This window comes from Pongo pygmaeus, chromosome 1 (genome assembly GCF_028885625.2).
Source record: "Pongo pygmaeus isolate AG05252 chromosome 1, NHGRI_mPonPyg2-v2.0_pri, whole genome shotgun sequence".
In the NCBI taxonomy this organism is placed as follows: Eukaryota; Metazoa; Chordata; class Mammalia; order Primates; family Hominidae; genus Pongo; species Pongo pygmaeus.
In genome coordinates this window covers 155583950-155607061 of record NC_072373.2, presented here as the reverse complement: position 1 = coordinate 155607061, position 23112 = coordinate 155583950, and the positions used below count along the sequence as shown (strand labels likewise).

The 23112-nt window shown below is 34.7% G+C and overlaps 1 protein-coding gene across 3 annotated transcripts in view; it reads right to left on the bottom strand.

Moving 5' to 3' along the window:
- ERICH3 (glutamate rich 3) overlaps positions 1-23112 on the bottom strand; it is a 113275-nt gene that overhangs the window by 8500 nt on the left and 81663 nt on the right. For all 3 annotated transcript variants that reach the window (XM_054482167.1, XM_063654134.1, XM_054482175.1), the window contains 2 exons: positions 13205-13654; positions 270-311 (listed from right to left, as the gene is read on the bottom strand). In XM_054482167.1, coding sequence (XP_054338142.1) covers positions 270-311; positions 13205-13654 — 492 coding nt within the window. The remainder of the gene's footprint in view (positions 1-269; positions 312-13204; positions 13655-23112) is intronic.

Below are 23112 nucleotides of genomic sequence, written 5' to 3'. Positions count from 1 at the left end.
AAGAAGGGTAAAATCTCAAATGCCTCACAGTGCTTGATGACAATTACTAAAATTGAAGGTGGGATAATGTGACCATATGATGAATAAATGAATATCTTTCCCTGCCCCCATACACATAAATATATTCAAATAAGCACATTTCTTAAAAGTCATTCAATAAATACTAGAAAGCCTAGTGATTTCAAGAACATGAGAAGTTTGACCAGATTTATATGAGTCATGGTCTGTTGGATCACTCTAATTGGAACACTTGCAGATGGAATACTTACCACCAAGAGCCAGGTCATAGGCTAATGGCAATGAATCCTTTCCTAGTTTAAAAAAAAAAAAAAAAAAAAAAAAAAAAAAAAAAAAAAAAAAGGTCAAATGAATCACTGTGAAATGTACCATGGTTCTCCATCTCTCCAGTTGGGTCAATTAAGGCAAATTCACCTAGCCGTTCAACTATCTGGGAGGCATGCTATTGAAAGAAGACTGATCTGAAAATTCCTACCAGTATTGTATAATCTAATGTTCTTTTATTTAATCCTAGACATCAATATTCAAAAATAATAATAAATTTATACCTGATGTTAGCTGTAAAGCTCTCCGTAGGGCCTGTCAACTACTTCTGGCCATGCTATTCCTTAGTTGAAAAGAAAAAAAAAGTGGCGGAAGGAAGAAACAAGAATAGGAAGGGTGGAAACAGGCCGTCTTTTGCAGAGGATTTCTGAAGGTTCTTCCTAGGTAATGATGTGCCCTTACCGCCACTTGTGTCAACCTCCAGCTTCCTCGGTGGCTTCCCACCCTCATCTTCGCTGCTGACGCCAGACTCAGCAGCACAGAGGCGGTGGTAGCCCAATGCCAAGGCTTCTGTTATTATCTGTCCAGCTTATTGGAGGTCACATAAAATATCAAAAGTTATAAAAACAGGTCATAGGAACATTGCTGAGCTATTTCACATCATTTAAATAAGTGGGGTCAATTTAAGTGCATTTACATTAAAATGTAGCCTTGTTTTAAAAGTCTCTGAAGCATAAACAACTCCCAAGTTATGATTTCAAAAAGAAAACACAATACACAACAGAAGATCATGAAGTAAAGAAATCCATGCAGAGAAATACTTGCATTAAAAAAAGAGAGAGAGAGTAGCCAGGAGCAGTGACAGATTTGCCAAATGCACATGCAATGATATGATTGAAAAAAGCAGTTTAGTTGCATTTTCCCTTCTAGGAACGTGTGCTATGGCTTTTATGACACCAATCATCACTGCTTTTTTATATTGCTAAAACTACTAGAGCTGACTACACTATGAGCATTTCATCCATTAGTAGATTTTAGTGATTTGACCCCAATATTCACTCCATGTGGACAGAAGCAAAAAAGCTATTACACTATTCCTATAAATTTGACAGTAAAAGCTATTGTAGAAATTCCTGTTATCTGTAGTTGGTTACTAGCATAGACTTCAGGATCACAGAGACCTAAATTAAAGTCTCATATTACATACTAACCATATCACATTGAGTAAATGCTTTGGCCTAACCCAACGCCTTGGTTTATCCATCTGTCAAAAAGAGTTATCTATTCAATGGTTCTTGAGAGGATTAAATGAAATAATATAGAGAGAGCATCTTCATCTTCCACTTATTAACAAGTGTCTAGGCACTTAATAATAACAGCAATGATGATGATGATGATGATGATGATGGACATTTCTAAGTGTCATCACCCAGTGTGGTATGATTCTAGGCCAAAGTGTAAAGCCAATTAAGTTTGTCTTTAGTTTCTGACAATTCCTTTTCTACATCCCTTGCTTATCATCTGGTTACCCATATCGTAAATTCCATAAATCCCTGACATTACCATTATATCACCTCCTTGTTAACAAAAGTTATTTCAAATAAAACTCAACTTAGATCTGTCTTCTGGGGTAAGAACATAGTATTTCTGAAACTTCTTTCCTTCCCTTTCTTCCTTTCTTTCCTTTTTCCGCCTTTTCTGTCCTTTTTTCCTTCCTTCCTTCCTTCCCTTTCCTTTCCTTTCTTTTTCCCTTCCCTTCCCTTCCTTTTCCTTCCTTCCTTCTTTCCTTCCTTCCTTCCTTCTTCCTTCCTTCCTTCCTCCTCCCCCCAATATTCTGTTACAGCGGATACAATGACTTTACTTTGAGAAAACAGAACTAGAATGCAGTTTCTTGCTTAGTTTAAAGTGAACTGCTAAGTGGTAATTACTTACTGACCCCTCTGTATTTGGAAACAAATAGTGAAATACCTGCCTTAAATCGGTTTTGGAGGGAAAATTGTGACTTAACAATATTAGGAGGACAAACAGAAATGAAAAAGAGGAATAATATAGTTCAAATATATTCTCTTTTAAAAATATTTGAACATCAGTTTTCTTCATTCATCCAATATAACAAAAGTTTTTTACAATAAGAGTTTAGAGATGATATCGACTCATGACAATGATGTAATAATTGGATTTGCTATCAAGTTTTCATTTTAGAAACTTGACAAACATAATACATATGAGTTAAATATCATCTTACTATAATAATGTGAATACTGTATATCTAGAGAGTTCAAATAAGCAATGTTTCAGGTTTTGCATATAAATTTATTTGGCAATTACATGAAGCTTCATTCCATCAGTGCTAAGACATCAAAGTTTTTTCCAAGTAGTCCACAGGGTATAAAAAATATAGTCTACAATATTAATAACAAACAATAATTAAGCAATTAGCACGTACTGAACCAAAAGACTACTATAAGAAGCCAAATGATACTAACATCATCTGAAAATTAAAACTCACTCAGAAATGATAGTGAAGCTTGTAGTCCCTCTGTCTCAGGGATGCTATCACCACTTGCCCACGTCTGCTGGCTTGCCCCTGGAGGATTAGCCTTCGGAAGTAGATGAGAGCCTGTATAGTTAGGTGTTGCCTATTTCAGATTCAGCAAGAATGGGATGCTGGCCTAAGTATCAAGGACTTACTAGGTGTGAAACCAGAAAAGGCTTCACTTGGTCGTTTTTTCTCAGATGTTCTTCTGAAACTGAAACTTAAAAGCAAGAACTTCGCTGGTGTCTAACCTCAACTGTTTTCCACCCATAGTAAAAGAGGACTGTGCATGCTGAGACTTCCATTTCAGCAATGTGACATATCACTTTGTTGCCTCTCTCTATTTAGCCCTTCATCCCCTAAGGCTCCTGTCTTTTACCTATCAATAAAGGTGACCACTAGAGGCAAAGGTGATTGTCAATTCTCACAGCATTAGTTGCAAAATGGAATTGTCACACACAGAAAATTTCTTAGAAAGTCAGCTTTTTTTTTTCACTCAAATGATATAATGATACTTTAAGGTATTTTTTTAAATATCAAAATATGCTTATTTTACAATGTTAGCTTTTTGGTATAAAAACAAATATATTTTAAATAATATGTATTGTATTTTCCCTAAATGTGGAGACAGTATTTAGATAGATTATCCAAAGCTTGAAAAAACTAAAGGATACAAAGAAGAAAATAATTATCATAGTTTCACTACTCAGAGAAGACTACAAGTTAACATTTTAATAGATTTCCAAGTATTTTTTACTCGATTCTTACTAAAGGTAGCACTTAATATCACACTTTATTAATTTAGCAATGTATTGTGACTATTTTCCCATATCATTAAATTTAAAAGGCTCTTCAATAACATATAAAACATTATAATAAAGTCTTACTAAATTTTGGTTCATCAATGTCTATTGTTAAATATTAAGCTATTTCTATTGTGATTATAAAGCTATTTTAAACACTACTTATAATCATTTTTGCACATATTTCTGACTAATCCCTTAGGACACATTCCTGGAATATGAATTGCTATGAATTTTTAGAAGCTTTTTATACATATTTCTAAATGTTCTTTTAAAAAGGAGGTATGATGAACAATGTCATCAATAATAGCTGAAAGGCCTATGTGCCTGCACTATTTTCACAATTTCCACCAATTCTTTCTTTATTTGATAATTTAGTAATTGAAAAGTGGTGGCAAGGATAGAGTTTTCAATATTAGTAGCAAGCTTTCCTTTTGTGAATTTCCTGCTATACAATGTACATTCTTCTGTTATGATGTTTGCCTTTTCATTGATTTGTAAGAACTCTTTATGTATTATAGACATCAATCATTTTTTCCAGCCTTTATTTTAGATTCAGGGGGTACATATGCAGGTTTCCTACATGAGTAAATTACATGTCACTGAGATTTGGTGTGCAAATGATCCCATTACCCATGCAGTGAACATAATACCCAATAAGTAGTTTTTCAACCCACGGCCCCCTTTCACTTTCCCTGCCTGGTAGTCCCCAATGGCTATTGTTGCCATCTTTATGTCCATACAAACACAAATTTTTTCATATCCGTCTGGCAAATATTTCCTCCAGAGTTTGTTTTCCTGTATAGTCGTATGTTATTGGTGTTATTGCAAAGAATTTCACATTACTCAGTACTATTTCTTCCAAATTAGTGAATTTTTTTCAAATCCCAAACTATTATTGTTAGGATTTGCAGACATTCTACAACAAATTTTGGATTAAATCTGGCAAAAATTATCATCATCTTTATATTTAGTCTTCTACTCAAATAGTTGGAGTGATTTCTCATTTATCATATTTCTTTTTCATCCACTTTGTGTGGAATAGCATATTTTTCTTAGTAAGTCCATGTGTTAGGTTTTTCCTTCTTATACATTTCTTAAAGTCTGATTATGAGTATTTCTCCATGTGGTTTATTACTTTTGTTGTTGTTGTTGTTATAGTGTGAGTGAGGTGGTTGTTTGTGGCTATAGTGAGAGATTGGTCACCTTACAAATACCACCTGTTTGCACTAATAATTACAATTAATTAATTATCCAGTGAATTTTTTCTCTTAGATCCAAGAATTATTTAGAGTACTGCTTTTAAATTTTCAATTTTTCTGGTGAGAGTTAATTATATTTTGTAAATGATTTATAGCTTTATTGCACTGTTATCATGTAATGTGGATTCAACAAATTCTGCTCTTTGCTGCTATAAAAAAGGCACATGGAGAATAATAGTTACATGATAAACCATATTCTAAATTATATTAATTATTAATCATTTTTTCTATGTCCTTATGTATTATGAAAAGGACTGATGTTTATATTCAAATACAAATGAGAGTTATTCATTTTGTATTTTCCACTAAGAGAGTGGATAGCTTCTTGAATGCTCTTAAATCCCACTGGGATGCAGATCTTCCTCAAAAACGTTAAGCTGAAATAGTTTCCAATTCCAATTCAGTGACCCAAGAGCTAGAGGAGAAAGGAAAGGAAAGAGGGGCTTTGAACCCTCTTAGCAGAAATGTAATTCATTGCGTTACTTTTCTGTGGTTGCAAGAGCTTCCAGGCTTGGTTAGACAGCTACTCTAGTCTTGACATTGCCATCTTCTTTGTTAGGGAAGTGCCTCTATGAATTCAGGGGAGAAGACCCTCTACCCATCAGTGCAGCTGACTTTTTGTTGGTGTTGCCTCACAAGCTTTCCTGGGGGGGTGGCAACAGTGGAGAACACTGAACAATTAGAGGCCAGCACACTGGCTTTTCACTTCCTCACGGCTCACCCCTGCTTCCAGCCTCTTCTAATCCTTTAAGTTTAGGATGATTTCTTTTTTAACTTCTATGAGGATGCTCCTCTTTCTCGTGGGAAACAAACACAAGATAGCTCCTGATGTCTTTCTCTAATTTGCCCTCATGTAGCAAATTCCTTGGATTTTGTGACATCTGGATGGTACCTTCCTTAGATACAAAAACACACTTTTTAAACTTTGTAAAACATTTAAACTGCTATTTTTATACTTTCTTCCTCTTTAAAATAGAACAGGGAGAAAGAAATCAGGTACCTGAATTCATATTACCAAATGAAGTAAATTTCACAGTGTTTCTAATTAACATTCTCCTTAAAAGTCGATTTATAGCCTTCATATCACTTGCTGCTATGTTAATGTAGAAACTTAGAAACTCACTGCAATAATTCAACTGCTTTTGTGGAAACAAATCAAATCACATATGAAAATTCAGGCCATCACAAGTGGGATGTAAAAGTTGACACTTTAATATCTGCTAGTCAAGATGCAAATTGAATTATTAAATATTTACTAAATAAAAAACATTCTTATGATCATTTTGAAGCATTATTTATGTGGTTTAAATGAATATTTTGGAATTTTTCAGGTATTCTTTACCATAAACTTTGATTTAACAAAAAAATATTTAGAATGATGATGATGAAAGTTGTAATTTTTCAGGCCAAACATAGTTGCAGGGTAGCATTTTCTCTTTTCTGATTTTTTTGTAACTCTGTGCTTATTTTGTTTCTTTCTTTCTCTTTTCTCCCCTGACCCTCCCACAATTTTACACATCCTCTAGGCCATTTTTCTCCTTTAAAACAATGTAAAAGGGGGCAGATCGAAGCCACAGTATTTCTGTCCTGTAGTTGCCTGTTCTCCATGGTAAAGCTTTAGATGTCATTGTTGGCCAGAGCAGATGAAGAGGAAAATATGCAGAGGAATAAGAAGGAAAGTTCAAGAAATCATCCAAGAACTTCAATGTACTGTATATCTTGGGGGCTTCAGGGGTTGTGTTTGTTTGTTTGTTTTTACAGTATAGGAGTCTCCCCTTATCTGCAGGGTATACATTCCACAACCCCAGCAGATGCTTGAAACAGTAGATAGTATCAAACTCTATATATACTATGCTTTTTCCTATACATGCATCCTTATAATAAAGTTTAATTTCTAAATTAAGCACATAAGAGATTAACAACAATAACTAATAATAAAATAGAAAATTATAACAATATACTATAATAAAAGGTATGTTGATGTGGTCTCTTTCTCTCTCTCTCTCTCTCTCTCCTTCTCTCTCTCTCTGTCTGTCTTATTGTACTGTACTCACCTATTTTCAGACTGAGGTTAACCATGAGTAACTGAAACTTCAGATAAGCAGGTCAACTGTGCTACGTATTTTCTAGCCAATAGTGTCTGAGGGGTTTGGGCAGTAGAAAGGTAAGGAGAAGTAGAACCACTAATACGTAAAACTTTAATAAATGGTTTACACCCTGAAACAAAAATACTGGTTACTCTATTTAATGCTTACTTGAATCTTCATTATCGGTTCTTTCTTCCAGGTTCTCAAATGTCAAAACACAAATGCTTTAATTTGGTATACGTTACATCTTTTACATTCCCTATCGTGTATTCTCAATGACATCTAATTCATTCTCTCTCCTATACTGTTTTAAACAAACCAAATTGATCCCATCTTAAAACATGTCAAGAATCCTGAGCCACTGAATATCAGAAGAGGGTTTTGTCAAGAATTTTCATTTGTATTTTAAGAATGTAAGAAGGCCATAAAAACACCATAAAGATATGCCCAAGCTTATTCCAAGTTCCTGGTGACCTTGAAAAGTATCCATGAGCTTTCATCATTCTTTGTGTAGCCAGTCGATTATCTTCCCAACAACTCACCATGACAAAATTCATGATTAACGTCATCTACCTACACAGTGAAGATGTTCTTGTGTCATCTTTAACATTGACGCATGGCCCACAAAATACCAGGATTAATTACAAACCGAAGACCACAGCTGTTCAAAGACAGTTGCAGAGAATGCTAAAGTTTAGCCTCCATATAGTAGCCAGAATAATCTTTTCGAAACATTCAGATCATGCCATTGTGATCTCACATCTTTCTAGAGGAAAGATTTCCTAACTCAGAATAAATTACTCTCCATGACCTATGAGCTTCCTCCTCTGATCTCATCTGGTACTACTCTCACTTGTTTACTAGACTCTGTCACACTGGCCTCCTTTCCAATTCCTTCATTAAGCAGCTATGCTCCCAACTTGGGGTCGTTGCACTTGCTGGACCCCTGCTCTCTGTGGTCTTTCTGCAGATGACAGAGTGGCCTCCCCCTGCACTTCATCTCTGTTCAGATGTCCGATCATTAGAGAGGCCATCCCGAAAATACTACCCCTTCCTCAAACCATCACTCTGTTATCCCCTTACCCTGCTTTATTTTCCTTCTATTACTTAGCCCAGATACCCCATCACATGCTTAGTTTTCACTTGGCAGGCATATCTCCCATCTAGAATATAAAATTCATGTGGAAAGGGACTGTTATGTTCACATTGAGAACAGTGTGTGGCATAAAGCAGATCCTCAGCAAATATTTATGGACTGAAGAGGTCTATTAGAACAACCACATGCTTCCACAGGTCATTCAGAAATTGTATTTAGACCTCAACTCATAACACTTGACTTTCTTGTTCTTTCATCAGGACCATTTTATCCTGCTTGCCTGATGACAAAATTGCATTTCATTTTAGTTATACTATTATTTAAGTTCAAATTGCCTGCTCAAGCACTATGACTTTTCCTGATTCACATATAAAAATAGAAAATGCTCATTCCCATATGCATTTTACATTATAATTTACATTAAATACACTACTCTTTATTTCATTTATATTTATGATGTATAAATTAAATTAACTTTACAAATTAATGCACTTGAGTTATTCCACTATTAGAACATATTGCCAAGATTGTGTCACAACGCATGACAGCTTAAGCTGAAAATAACAGAAAAATAAACATTAAAATAACACTATGCCCTGTAATATTGGATTAACACCCAAGAACACTGTCTTATTGTAGCTAGCAATTATAATCTTTTACTTTATCTGCTTCACTGCATACAGTACATCTTTTATTCAATTCATCTCATTTGTTGATGGACTGGACAAAGTCCAATTAAATATGACATACTGTAAAATAGTGAGAAGGAAAATATCATTTTATGCAATCAACCTAAAAGGTATGAAGGCAATGGCTGTATTTTACTCATTTACCCACTGCTATGATCTCAAGTAAAAACAATTCAAACTAAATTGTGTTAGCTTAGAGTCTACAAAACATCATTAATTGTATAAGATTTTTAGCCCACAGATTTATTTGTAACATAGATTATTCTTTAACATAATAACAGCTTTTATTCTAACTGAAAAATGATTAAATACCATACAAATGTGAGACATGGTCGTTTACACATTCTCTCAGCCCTCTTTCATTTCTACCTACAGTTCCAGTCAGGGATCTAAGTACAATATATATGTGTGCATATTTTGTGATTTTATGTGGAATTTTCTTAGAAATTGTTATTCATACAAAAAATTTCAAGAATATTTTTGACTTTTAAATCTATTATTTAAAATATTAACAAATTTATTGAATCGTTTCCCTGAGTATTTGTATTTAGAAAACATTAGCCCCCCAACTGTTATAATTTATTCAGCCTCAGGATTTTGATAGCATTAATCTTTCCACATCATTCTGAATATTATACATGGTCTTTGTTCTGTTTTACCTGTTAATGTCTTATGCTTTATATTCCCTGACTCTATATTTCCTGGCTTTCACAACCCACAAATTTTGTTCTTTTGTGGAAGATGAACAATAGAAAAAAACTATGAGTTCTTACACAGAAGGCAACGTATTTTAAAGAAAATGTGCATTAGGTATACCTAATGCTAGATGACGAGTTGGTGGGTGCAGCGCACCAGCATGGCACATGTATACATATGTAACTTACCTGCACATTGCGCACATGTACCATAAAACCTAAAGTATAATAATAATAATAATAATAATAATAATAATAATAAAAGAAAAAAAGGGGGGAAAAAAAAGAAAATGTGCAGTTATACAATACCATGGCAATATAAGAATAACAGATAAGGTGAATAAGAAGAAAAGAGAAGTGTGCTTATGTGACAAGACATTCAAGATACGGTGTTAAGTGAAAAAAAATCAAGTCTCAGAACAAAATGTACAGTATGTTTCCATCTATATATAAAGATAACATGTATATGTATCTTTGTAATATATCAATATATATTAATATATCTATATCTATCTACCTACCTATAATTTCTGTAATCATGCACACACAAAAAAATTGCTATCCACAGTCATCCCTGGAGAAAAAGAGTAAAGGTTGGGCAAGAAAGACTTTCACTTTCACTTTCACTTTATTCTTGTCTGTTCTGTGATGTTTAAACATTTAAACCAAATTTTTGTGAGAAAAAAGTTTATCAAAAACCTTAAAATATCTATAACTTTTGAACAAAAATTTTACTTATTGAAATTTATCTTAAGAAAATGTTTATACATTTGAAACAATCTTAGTAATAAGACACTAAAGTACTAATAACAATAGTGAAAGTGAGAAAAAATATAAATGTCCAACTATAAGGAAATGGCTAAATTATGAGAAAACCACAGAATGGCATAACACACAGAGATTAAATATGTCCATAAAGATTAAAGATGTGAAAAATGATCATGGTGTAATGTTAAGATATAAAGCAGGATATATTTTACAAAATACGAAAACAAAACTTTGTAAATCCTAAATTGACAAATAAAGAGCCTGACCAAATGTTAAAAGTGATCTTTTTGTGTGTGATAAACCTATGAGTAATTTTTCAAAATTACTTTTCTCTATTGTCTAAATGTCATTCCATGTGTATTATTTGTTAATAAAAAATTAATAATAGCTCATATATTATGGCTTAACAAAGATAAACAGGCTAGGCATGGTGGCTCATGCCTGTAATCCCAGCACTTTGGAAGACCGAGGCGGGTGGATCACGATGTCAAGAGATCGAGACAATCCTGGCTAACACAGTGAAACCCCGTCTCTACTAAAAATACAAAAAATTAGCCAGGCGTGGTGGTGAGCGCCTGTAGTCCCAGCTACTTGGGAGGTGGAGGCAGGAGAATTGCTTGAACCTGGGAGGTGGAGGTTGCAGTGAGCCGAGATTGCACCACTGCACTCCAGCCTGGGTGACAGAATGAGACTCCATCTCAAAAAAAAAAAAAAAATTAAAATCAAAGACAAACAGTCCCAAACCTTGCCACCTTGTGTTGAATCCACCTTAATAAAAAGATAACAAAATGTTATCAAGTCAAGACCATAGGTTTCCCAATATATTTGAGAAAACGTATAAGCCAGTACACTTTTCATTTTACAAACTCAGAGAAAAAAAAAACTACTGCCTTCCAGGTGACATGATCATAGTGCCACATCTCTGATATTCTACAGCCTAATTATGACCCTCATTATGTATATCCTACTTTACAAAAAGATGTCTACTTACACAAATTCAGGTAAACAATCTAGTTCTCTAAAGTGAAAATTTAAAAAATGAAAATAATGTTAGTGTTTCTATTGACCTTTAACACCTCTACCTTTTTGATTAGCAGCTTGTCAGCTTGTACACCTTTTCTAGATGATACCTTATATGTACGAAAATTTCGTAATGAAATTCAAGATCAAAGATTTGAATTATTTTATAAAAGGGTTTCAAATATATTTGAGCTAGAATCTTGATTTATATATGACAAAAATCCTTTTGAAGATGTTCAGGGTCTTTGCATTTTAATTCTAGGGCAGGGGTTAATGAACATTATCTCTAAAGTCCCAGTTTGTAAATTCTTAGGATTTTGTGGGCTATTTAAAAATACAAAAATCATTCTTGGCTTGCAGGCTATTTAGAAAACAAGACAAAATAGTAGTGGTTTGGCCCCGGGCCAAAGTTTGTCAAACTCTGTTCTAGAGTTATTTTTGGTTAACTTATTCAAAGGTCATATGCATTGCTATACTCCACTATCTAAAACACCTTTATCCTCCTGTATCCCACCTTCGAAATTGTATTTAACCTTTAAAGTCTCTCAAATATGTTCTTCATGAAAACTTTCAAGGTGTCCTTTAACAAACAGGACTTCTCTCCTTTGAAGCCACATAGCATTTTGTACCTTCTCTATTTTACATAGGACTACTAACTTTTGTCCGGTGGTGTGCCAAGGCTTCCACTCAGCAAGTTATGAGAGAAACCCTCTCTTACACGTTTTTTATTGACTATGGTGCCTTGTGCATAGTAGAAGATTAATAATATTGGTTGAAGTAATAGATAACTATTCGACATCTTCAATTCCTAGAAGTAGACCCCAGTGGTTTAACAGTAGTTTTTAAGGGTCTAAAAGTAACATAGACGCTAAAAGTATTCATATGCTTTTAAAACGCAGCTGAATTTTAGTAATATTAAATGTGAAAATAAATTTTACCTTAAAATCAAGAAGAATGGCTCCTGCATTGACAGGGGAGATAGATGAGAGAGAGCAACAAAAGGACTGTGAACCAGTTCCAGGGCACAGGAGGCTATGTGAGAGGCAAGCGTCGGACAGGTACAATCCAGCTCTCCACAGGACACCCCTCAGTCCTTTCATTGTGCTCCTCAAGTTGAGAAAAGCATCAGACCTTCCATGTGTCTAAGGTCTGGGGCCTGATTATCCTGACACTCCTTACTCTTTCCATGTCAAATGAACAATCTTACACACCCAGGAGCCCCAGGGATCAGAAAGTAACTCAGTTTCAGAGAACTCAAAGGGAAGTTTGGAATCTTGTAAGAACATTTTACACTATTGTCTAAATCTAAATTCATATTACACAGATGCAATAGGCAATATTTATAAGTTCTGGGACAACTCTGCCTGAATTCACATCCCAGGAATGCCTCTTTTAGCTGTGTAATCTTTGGTAACTTATTTAACCTTTTGAAGCTACATTTTATTTTTCATATGTAAAAAAGAGATGACGATAATAGAATGTAACTTAGAGGGAGATTGGGTTTTTGTGAGGATGTGATGAGTTAATATATCTAAGTGTTTAGAACCATGCCTGGAACGTAGTAAGCACCTATTAACATTAGCTATATATCTGAAACTCCATATATAGCTAAAAACAAATAGTATTGCTAGTATTAAATAATCTCTAAAAGCCACACACATCCTTGCCTTCAGACACATACTGTGCTTTATTTCATTCCTGAGATGGAATTCCCATAGGAGGGAATTTACCGAAAATAGGAAACAGGCTGGATAGAAATTATCAAGTAATTTTTTAAGTGCAAGAGAAGGCAAACAGCAAACTGAAATTACATGTATGATTATGTGACAAAGAGAGACACAGGAAAAATCTTGAATCCCTAAAGCATTATCACAGTAGTATTTCCCAAGCTTTGGCATAATGCAATGACCAAAATCAGCTTCCATGCATGAGGATGATGGCAGCTCAACTCAACGGCCATACTTACCACCTTCCTCCACCCCAGGGAGACCTGCCTTTTTGTCCTTCACCCGAGCAGTGCTTTCTTCCCAAAGCTTACTCTTATCCTTTTCCTTATCTTCTGCAGAAACATGTTTCCCAGACTTCTCAGATAAACCCTCTGCAATCCCTTGGGTTCCTTTCTCTGTTCCTTCTTTAAGAACATTCTCAAAGCTTTCATCTATTGGCATTGGCTTGATCTCCACATCTGCTTTTGTTATTTCTTGGTCTTCAATTTCAATTTCTAAGGATTCCTCAATTGGAAGGTGAGACTTTCTTGGCTCATCATTTTCACTCAGCTCCTGAGAAGATGAACTTCTGGCACTTTCATCTGTGCTGCTGTCAGCGTGGGCTTCCTTGTGCCCCACTGCAGATTCATCCTCACTGTCACTAGAATAAGGGTGACTTCTGGATGAGGTTGATGAAGCAGTTTTCATATCTACAAAAAATAAAAGTGATGACATTGTTGTTGTTCTGTAAAGCAATTGGTTTAATTGTAAAAATTATGTTAGCAATTAATAATACTAAAAATTTTAAAACATAGTTTAGTATAGACCTGATACCCTTTTCCCATATAGTCTACTCAGCGGTCCCCAACCTTTTTTATACCAGGGATTGGTTTCGTGGAAGACAACTTTTCCATGGACTGGGGTTGAATGGGGATGGTTTTGGGATGATTCAAGTGCATTACATTTATTGTGCACTTTATTTCTATTATTATTACATTGTAATATATAATGAAGTAATTATACAACTGACAATAATATAGAATCAGTGGGAGCCCTGAGCTTGTTTTCCTGCATCTAGATGGTCAGATTTGGAGATAATGTGAGACAGTGGCAGACCATCAGGCATTAGATTCTCATAAGGAGCTCACAACCTAGAACCCTGGCATGCACAGTTCACAATAGGGTTTCTGCTCCTATGAGGATCTAATGCTTCCACTGATCTAACAGGAGATGGACCTCAGGCAGTAATGCCAGTGATGGGGGATGGGGAGTGGCTGTAAATACAGATAAAACTTCGCTGGCTTCCCCACCACTCACCTCCTGCTGTGCAGCCTGGTTCCTAATAGGCCATGGACCCTGTACTAGTCCATGGCTCGGGGATTAGACCCCTGGTCTAAATCATTGTTAGGATAAAGAAAATCTATCGAATCGATGGAATATATGAGTGTATAGAAATTTTCAATAGATCACATTTAACTATCAACCATCCCTGGTTTTTTATTGTTCTTTGAAAGCCATTTTTTATTGAAAACCCTTTGTAAATATCCACTTTGTTATAGAAAAAAATGAATAATCCTTTGTCTCGTCAACAAAAGCTTTTTTAAAAAATTTATTTCCTTCTATCACCACAGTATTCTGTGTGCATGAAACTTAAATTTTTACCTACTGTACCATCCACCATCCTAGTATATCTTGGTATATGGACACAGTAAGATCTGTGTATTTGGCCAGTACATAGACAAATATTTTTAGGTGACACTTGCATGTGTGTGTGTACATAGATGGAGATTTTATCTTATTTTGAGCTCTTCAGAAGCAGAAGCTGAGATGAAGATTCATGTGTGAGAAAAGTATTTTAGATGTGCTCCAGGAGAGCTCTTAAGGGAATAGGGGAAACAAGGGAAGGAAGGGCAGAAATCAATCAAGGGAGCTATTTCAAGCCCCATCTCAACCTCAACCTGATCCCATGGGCACTTCTGACATGTAAGCTATATTAGGATGTAATTTATATTAGGCAGGAGCTGGGCTTTCATACTTTGGAAAAGTCAGACATTGGCTATGGGCCACCCTAGGGGGAATGTAAACTCTCTGGCATTTCCAGGCTCTTTGAGTCTGAGGGTGAAGCACCACCAGTAGTCCAGGGCAGTCCTCTGAAAAAGGTGAAGGGAGCAGAAGATGGGAAATGGGTCAACAAAGTTGGCAAGAGATTCTGGGAGATCTAGGCAGTGTGATGACAGGGTGCTACAGATATGCAGTCTAGAAACTTACGGTAGCCACAGCTGGTTTATGTAATACCTAAAAAGGTTTTAACAATTTCCAATAAAGTACCATACACACTGAATCTCAATAAGGAAGCTGAACAGCATAAAAAATCACTGCATACATTGCTATAGGCCAGAGAAATACAATCTTGCTTTTCTAACCAATAGGTCTATGTCTGTAATTGGTTTTTTTTATACTTTCAAATAAAATATCCTACATTTAAATGCTGCCTATTTTTTTTTGTTTTCTCTGTACTCCTTACTCGTTTTTCTGTTTCTTTATTTCTTTCAGTTCCATTTGGCAGCTGTACCGATGGCTGTAGCAGCTAATGCAGAGTTTAAGATAAAAAATACCTGTCTTTGAGCTTATCCTCTTCTCTCCATGCCTCCAGCCCTGCCGGCTCTCCATGACAGGTCTTAGCATTTTAAATATAGTCTCAGAGACATATCAGAGTTTCCACAAAGATTTGAGAGATGCTACACAGCAGTAAAAAACAAACTCAAAAAGCCTTTCAGCAACAGAGCCCCTGAAGTCTAATTCCATTTGCTTTTATCTCCTGATACCTTGACAAACACCAGATGACCACTATTTTTCAAATAAATCACATACTCTAGCTACTCATTCTTTATTCTCCATTTCATAAAATCTGGATATGCCATCTCTCTGGTAGAAAATGTAGCAGATCAAGGAGAGTTCTTCTCCATCTTATTTGTATCCATTCAGAAACTTTAGGGTCTATGAACTCCCCTTTCCCTTCAGAGTCTTATGTTTCTTCCTTAAAAAAAGAACATCAGCTCTGATTTATTAGCAGTTTAATCAATGGCTTTCATTAATACATAGTTAGCTAGGACTCAATGTTATACTCCTTCTGAACTCCAAAAATATATCTACCATCTGAATATGGAAATGATGACTCCTACTTTTGGCTCTGAGAGTTGGTCATATAATTTTTAAAAATGAGTGCTCCTCTGCCTTTCTTTAGTAGCTTCCATTAATTGTATTATTTTATATCAAAGGGCTGAAATATACTCTGCTTCAAGTTTGAGTCAGTCCTTCAGAGAAGAAAGATCAGGAGAATGAATGGCCTCGAAGTGGCCAGGGCACCTGACCTCCCATACAAACTCATTTCAGTTTTCAAATTTCTCCCTAACCTCATGCTATAATTTAGTTTCACTCTCATTTCTTTCTCTCATTTACATACACAGACACTGGGGTAAGACTTTGCCTATAAAAAAGCTAAAAAAGCTTCAGGGTTATGGAATATGATTTTCAAAAATAATTTTATTTATTCTCTTAGAAATAAAGCAAATGCTTATATTAAAAAAAACTTTGAGAGCACATATGTAAATTCGCTTTGTCATTAGGAGGGAAAAATTATCTTGGAAGCATGTTGATAAACAGCTGTGCCTCCTACCCAATTCCATTTGTTTGTGTATTCCCTTCTGGTAGTGATGCTATAAGAACCTGCTTTTGCTTGTTTTGGCAAAGAAAAGATCTGCACTCATTGCCTGAGGTCTTGGCCGAAGCCAGCAAATTTGGTGCCATTGTTCCATGTCCTAAGAAAGATCTTTGACTTTTCTCTTTCCACAATCAGGAGCTCTCCAGGCCCTTCTTCCCTTTTCATGTCATTGATAACTGCTTCTTTCTTTCTTTTTTGGCATCCCTATAATTAAAATCTTGTTTGACACAGCATGAGATTGAGAAAAAATAACATATTCTTCTGTACAACAAACGCTGGTGTCCCAATCACAGCTCAGCTACTTAATAGTTTCGACTTTGGTTATGCTATTTAATTTCTTTAAGCCTCTGTTTTCTTAAGTGTAAAATGGGGATAATTCTACTTGTTCTCCTTACATAATTGTAGAAATTACATGAGAAAAATATTTAACCTAATCAAATGGAATAATTATTTCTTTATAGTCTTTTTTCCTCTATGACATCATACATGTAGCATAGTCTAATAAATTTCTCTCTTGTAATTTCTTTCTTGAGATATTGAGTGATATCACAGCTACCATGATAAAGATAAAACCAATCATGATTATGCACCTACTATAAACCAAACCATGAAATAGCACTTTACAAACATCTCATTTAATCCTATGGAATAATAATTATCTTCTATTTTGAGATCCAGAAAGAGAGGTCCAAAGAGGTTCAATAGTACCCAATGTCCATTAGCTAGTAAGTAGCAAGTTTTTGTAAATGCTTCTTTTGTAATGATACACTGCAATAAAACCAAGACCCTTCTATTTGCTAAAAGGCCTTCAGACAGGAAATACCCACAGCCATGGACCCACCATTGCTCCTCTTAGCTAACTTTCCACTGTTACCACTCAAGACTGACAGACAGGAAACTGTTCTCTTTCAAAAATCAGAACTCATGAAATGTGTAGTCTGTCCTCGCTTTTTTATCTCTACTGGTCATTCTTAATTTTGTCCACCACTCTAGAGCTCAGAGTCCATTTAAAATATTCTGAGGCACAGAATATGAATACAAAGCAAAAGCAAAAGGTAGCAATCAAAGTCTTCCCTAGTTTATTTATAACATTGATCATGATGCTATTTTATGAAAATATACATGTTATTCAGTTATTTACCAAATAACTATGGAACACTGTGGGGACACTCACAAAATGGTGTGTGTGTGTGTGTGTGTGTGTGTGTGTGTGTATGCTTTGTATGCCAGCAGTCCTCACCGTTTATATTGTCTGATTGCTAGCTTGATACACCTGACCAAGGGCACCAGCCACACACACATCCAAAGTCAACACCAGTCCAGCAAATCCAAGATAAAGTCTGCTCTCCCTCCTTATAACTGAGGTTCTGAGTTGTCCTTCACTTTCCTTCCAACTTACATAGATTCATTTGTCCACTAAATACATATTGAGAACTTCCTATGTGCCAGGCAATGTTCTACAAGAAAACAGAAACTTTGGTCCTTGCTTCTACCTACAATACACACTCAAAACAGAGATTGACCAATTATCCACCTCCTTTCGCATGAGGGCAATAGATCCACTGCACATGTTCATAAAGGTATTGGTTCACTCTAACAGTAACTGAGGATAACTCTCTCAGAAACTATTGCCATACTCTTATTGCAATCAGTAGCCAAGTTGTCTGTTTTAAACCAATGACCAGACCTGACCTTAGTTTTCAATCATTTTCTCACCTGCTAGCAAGGAGCATAATTTTACCACAGTTTAAATTCACCATTTCCTTAATTAGTGTCCTGATTTTAACTACTTTGTTTTTGGTTTATTAGCTGGAAGCACCTACAGAAACTGCAGTTTAAGTTCACAAACTAAAATGAGTAAATTAAGTTAAAAATTTAAATGATCTCAGTGACATGATCGTGGATCCCAACTCAGTGGATCCAATATGCTTTTCAACTCTAATACCATCTAATTCTCTCCTTCCTATTCCTTAGTCCAAGAGTTCACAGCAAAATCTGCATATGTGCTGCTCTTAATTTCTTCAAATTAGCCATGACACATGAATTTATATATCCTACTATTAGTTGTATAAATAGTTCTGTCTTAATGATACTTACAGGTTCATGAAAATCTGTTTATATTATATGTCAGTTCAATCAATATCTTCATGTACAGTAATAGCTAATTAGACAAGTGCTTTATACTCAATAAATATTGTAGGATGAATCTGTGCTTAATGAAAATAAAAGTGTAAATTATCAAATTCCAGCTATGAATGATAACTGGTTTTTAGTCTTAAGAGGGAACATATGCCCGCATACTGATAGTTATTATTATCAGATGAAATGTCTCAAATCATCAGGGAGACAAGTATATGTAAGAATACATATTCACAGGTAAATGCAGATATAGCAGGAGGAGAATAAAACAAATAAAATGTTCTCCATATTTACCTTTAATTTCACTTTCTAAACATTAAAATAAACTGTTAAAATATTTACAATACAATCAAATCATGCGTCACATTTTGCTGCATACATTATTTTCATTCATCTATTGATCTATTCAATCAGCCCTTCATTCACAAGAGTTCACTGAGTGTCTATGTAATGCCTTTGTTTTCTACAAGGCAGATTCAAACTGTAGAGAAACACTTCATAGAAAAGTATTTGTGTGTGAATTAAAGGATGGTTCTACATTTAAGTATTCACCTGAAGTTATGCCTTCCTACTTCGACAATTGAAAAGTGACTATGGATTGGGGAATTATTACCATTAAGAAACATTTAAGTTTGATTGACCATGCAAAAAATCACACATATTATAGTCTTTGATCAGAAGCCACCTATAACATTCCCATAATCTTCTCTGATTCAAGAAGCAGATACATTACACTGAAGTCCAAGGGTGCGTCTCACAGCACGTAGAATTTCAACACAGGAGAAGCCTACACTCCTATACTTCTTTTCAAACCCATGTTGAAGCCAAAAGATTAAGGGTGAGATTCTTAAAATCATAAATCAATTAAGTAGAATATTACTGTGATTCTGGGACTTTAAAAGTTTATAAGATTTACTTCTTCAACAGACTGAAAAATAGCATGAATGAAATCATCTTTCTTACTAGAAAAAAATGACTTCAAGTCTTACTTTCTTTTTTTCATATTCTGGGAGAAGTCTCTTCTCGTCTCTTTATCTCTACTTCTATCTCAATCTGTCTAATCTTTCTCAAAAGGAGCTAGTTAGTCTTTTTTTCATTACTAATTTTTAAATTTATAATTGACAAATAATTCTTGTATATATTTGTGAGATACAATGTGATGTTTCAATGCATGTACACATAGTATAATGATCAAATTGGGGTAATTACATATGCATCACTTTAAGCATTCATCATTTCTTTGTGGCGACAACATTCAAAATCTTCTCTTCTAGCTATCTTGAAACATATATTACATTGTTATATGCTATAGTCACCCTACTGTGTAGTGAAATACTAGAACTTATTCTTCCTGTCTAACTGTAACTTTGTACCCGTTGACCTCTTACTCATGGACACTATCATCCAAACTGTCCATAAAAGTATATCCTCAGTGACATGATACTTTTCCCCTCAACCTTATAACATTCATCTATGACAATATATTTTCAACTGGTGAATTAGTGCCTGGGGTTGCCAACACAAATGCAGAGAAAAGGAAGCTGTCGTTCTTTTTAAATGATAGGAAGTCTCACACATCATTCCTAAACCAGGGTCCTCTCTTAGTCAGCTTGCAGCTAGTAGCACTCTATCACTCATGGGCTGCTCAGCACAGTGTATTCATCAAGGCGGGCCGACGCAATTGTTAGCTGGCAGTTCAAATGGGGCCGACTTGTCACAAGAGTGACAGCCTGGGCAATTGTTTGCCCTCTGGGAACAGGTGCAGGCAGGTTCAAATGAAACACATCCAAATACTAACAGCAAGATTCTTAATCATGTCAATAAAAAGGATGTACTGGTGTCTGGGATTCAGTGGTCACATATGCCTCTCACACTTTTGAAAATGAAATGCTGTCTGGCTTTTCAACAGAGTATTTCAAGGAATCCATCATGTCATTATCATTTTTAATACATGCTACTTGTTCACTGGATAAAATCTCTAATGTTGATACTCCACATACTAAAAGGCATGTTTATGCCTTGAATAACACAAAGGCAAGTTATCAAAATAAAGGAATGGAAAATACAAAAGTCTGACGATGGAGTAAAAAAAAACCATAATCAGCAATGAGATTTGATTTCACAATGACACTGTTTTAAAACACCAAGCATGCAAAAGAGCCCTTTAAAAGCATAGCTTAATAACATCATTAATGAAACAGCAAAAGAAAATAGCTAACCAATTTAATTTTGGCTCTTAAATTTCCCAATATTTGTGAACCAGCTGTGTGTTCTTACAGTTTTCATTACATATCTATTTAAAATATTATATATTATGTATCTATACAACATTGCTAATTATACATTTTTTCCATTGAAAATTCCAATAACTGTAAAGCATAAATGTAGCTAGATATCATGGCACTAACCAAAACATCTTAGTATTATTGGTGTTAGCATTCAAGTAGTTGCTTAATATTTAAAAAATATCTTTTGAGAAATCAGCTATGTCAATATGAAGAGGATTGAAACTAAACTCCTTCCTTACACCATATACAAAAATCAACTCAAGATGTATTAAAGACTTAAAAGTAAAACCTAAATCTAACATTGAGATTGTTCACAGAACTAGAAAAACCTATTTTAAAATTCATGTGGAACCAAAAAAGAGTCAGACATTTTGTCTCATCTCCTGTATCTATCCTCTGAACATCTGTTGAGTTTCCAAACTCCTAATATCTAGTGAGAACATTACTTACTTATGCTGTAGTCTGCCACTGGTGGTTCGATCCTCTCCAATATTCCTACTCCTCTTGCATTTTCTTTTCTAACTTAGGACTTTTTTATTTCTCTTTCTTTTACCATGAAAGTCTACCTACTGCTGTTTTCCATATATTTTCTTATATCTTATATCTTATATCTCTCTTTCTCCCATCTTACCTATTATTAAAATTATACTTTCTTATATTTCTGAAATGCTGAGGTATGTTTGAAAAATCATTGATTCAACTTATGCTAAAAGTGAAATTTAGTACTATTTATTACATGGATTTTATGATCTTACATTGAAAAGAATCTTTACCTCAAGTCGTTTAAAAAAACTCATAAATTTCATAGGGATTAAGTATCTGAATTAAAATTAAATAATGAAAATGGATGAAACTTTGGGAATATGTCCCTAACCTTTGGATTAGGAGAAGGCTTTTTAATTAGAAAAGAAACTGTTAAGCAATAACAAACAAGATTAATAGATTAGAGTAATAAAAATCAAAAAGTTCCGAATGACCAAATATTAATGAAGTAAAAAAAAAATTGAATGAAAGCATGACAGCATGTGATAAACTGTGCATAATAAAGAGCCCTCCAATAGCCATAATATCCAATAGAGAAATGAGTAAAGCAAGCAATATATTCACAGAAAAGGAAATATAAATGGACAATGAATATAAGGAAAGATGCTCAACCCACCAGGAGTTAGGGTAATAAAAACTAAGACAAGAAGCTAGTATTTTTTTGCCCATAACATTAACATAAATAAGATTAATAAAATCCAGGTGAGTGGGTGTATCACAAAACAGGCTTTCTCTGATATCCTTGTTAGGAATGTCAATTATATGACCCTTTCAGAAAGCAATCTGCCAGGATTTACTAAAATTAAACATAAGCAAATACTTAAGGAAACCTAGCCTAAAGATACAGAAATATCAGTACACAAAACAATAAACTGGCACACCATAAACCTTCATATTGCTATTAGCAATAATAAGTTATTCATACATGTATTGACTTCTTAGGATACTTAATATGTGCACATATTAAACTGAAAAAAACAATTTCAAGAGTAACATGAATTATATGTTTAAATATTTGTAAAAAATTACATAAATATTTGTATGTAAGTTTATGTAATGGAAAGATACACTGAACTGTGGAAATGGGGAATTTTAAACTTTTTCCTTCCAAACAATCTGTTACATTTTCAGTGTAATTGGAACACTGATAGGATATGGCTATAGTCGTAAATGTTCTTTTTAAGATTCCTTTACATTCTAAAATTGTTACAGACACATTTGTTTTATGTCCCTCTTTCATTAGGTTTTTGAAGCTGCATTAATAAAGCGTGGAGGTAACAAATTACCTCATACTTTCATAAGTGGGAGCTAAATGATGAGAACACATGGACACCTAGTGGGGAACAACAAACACTGGGGCCTATTGAAGGGTGGAGCATGGGAGGACAAAGAGGATCAGGAAAAATAACTCATGTGCTAGGTTTAATACCTGGTGATGAAATAACGTGTACGATGAACCCCCATGACATAAGTTTAT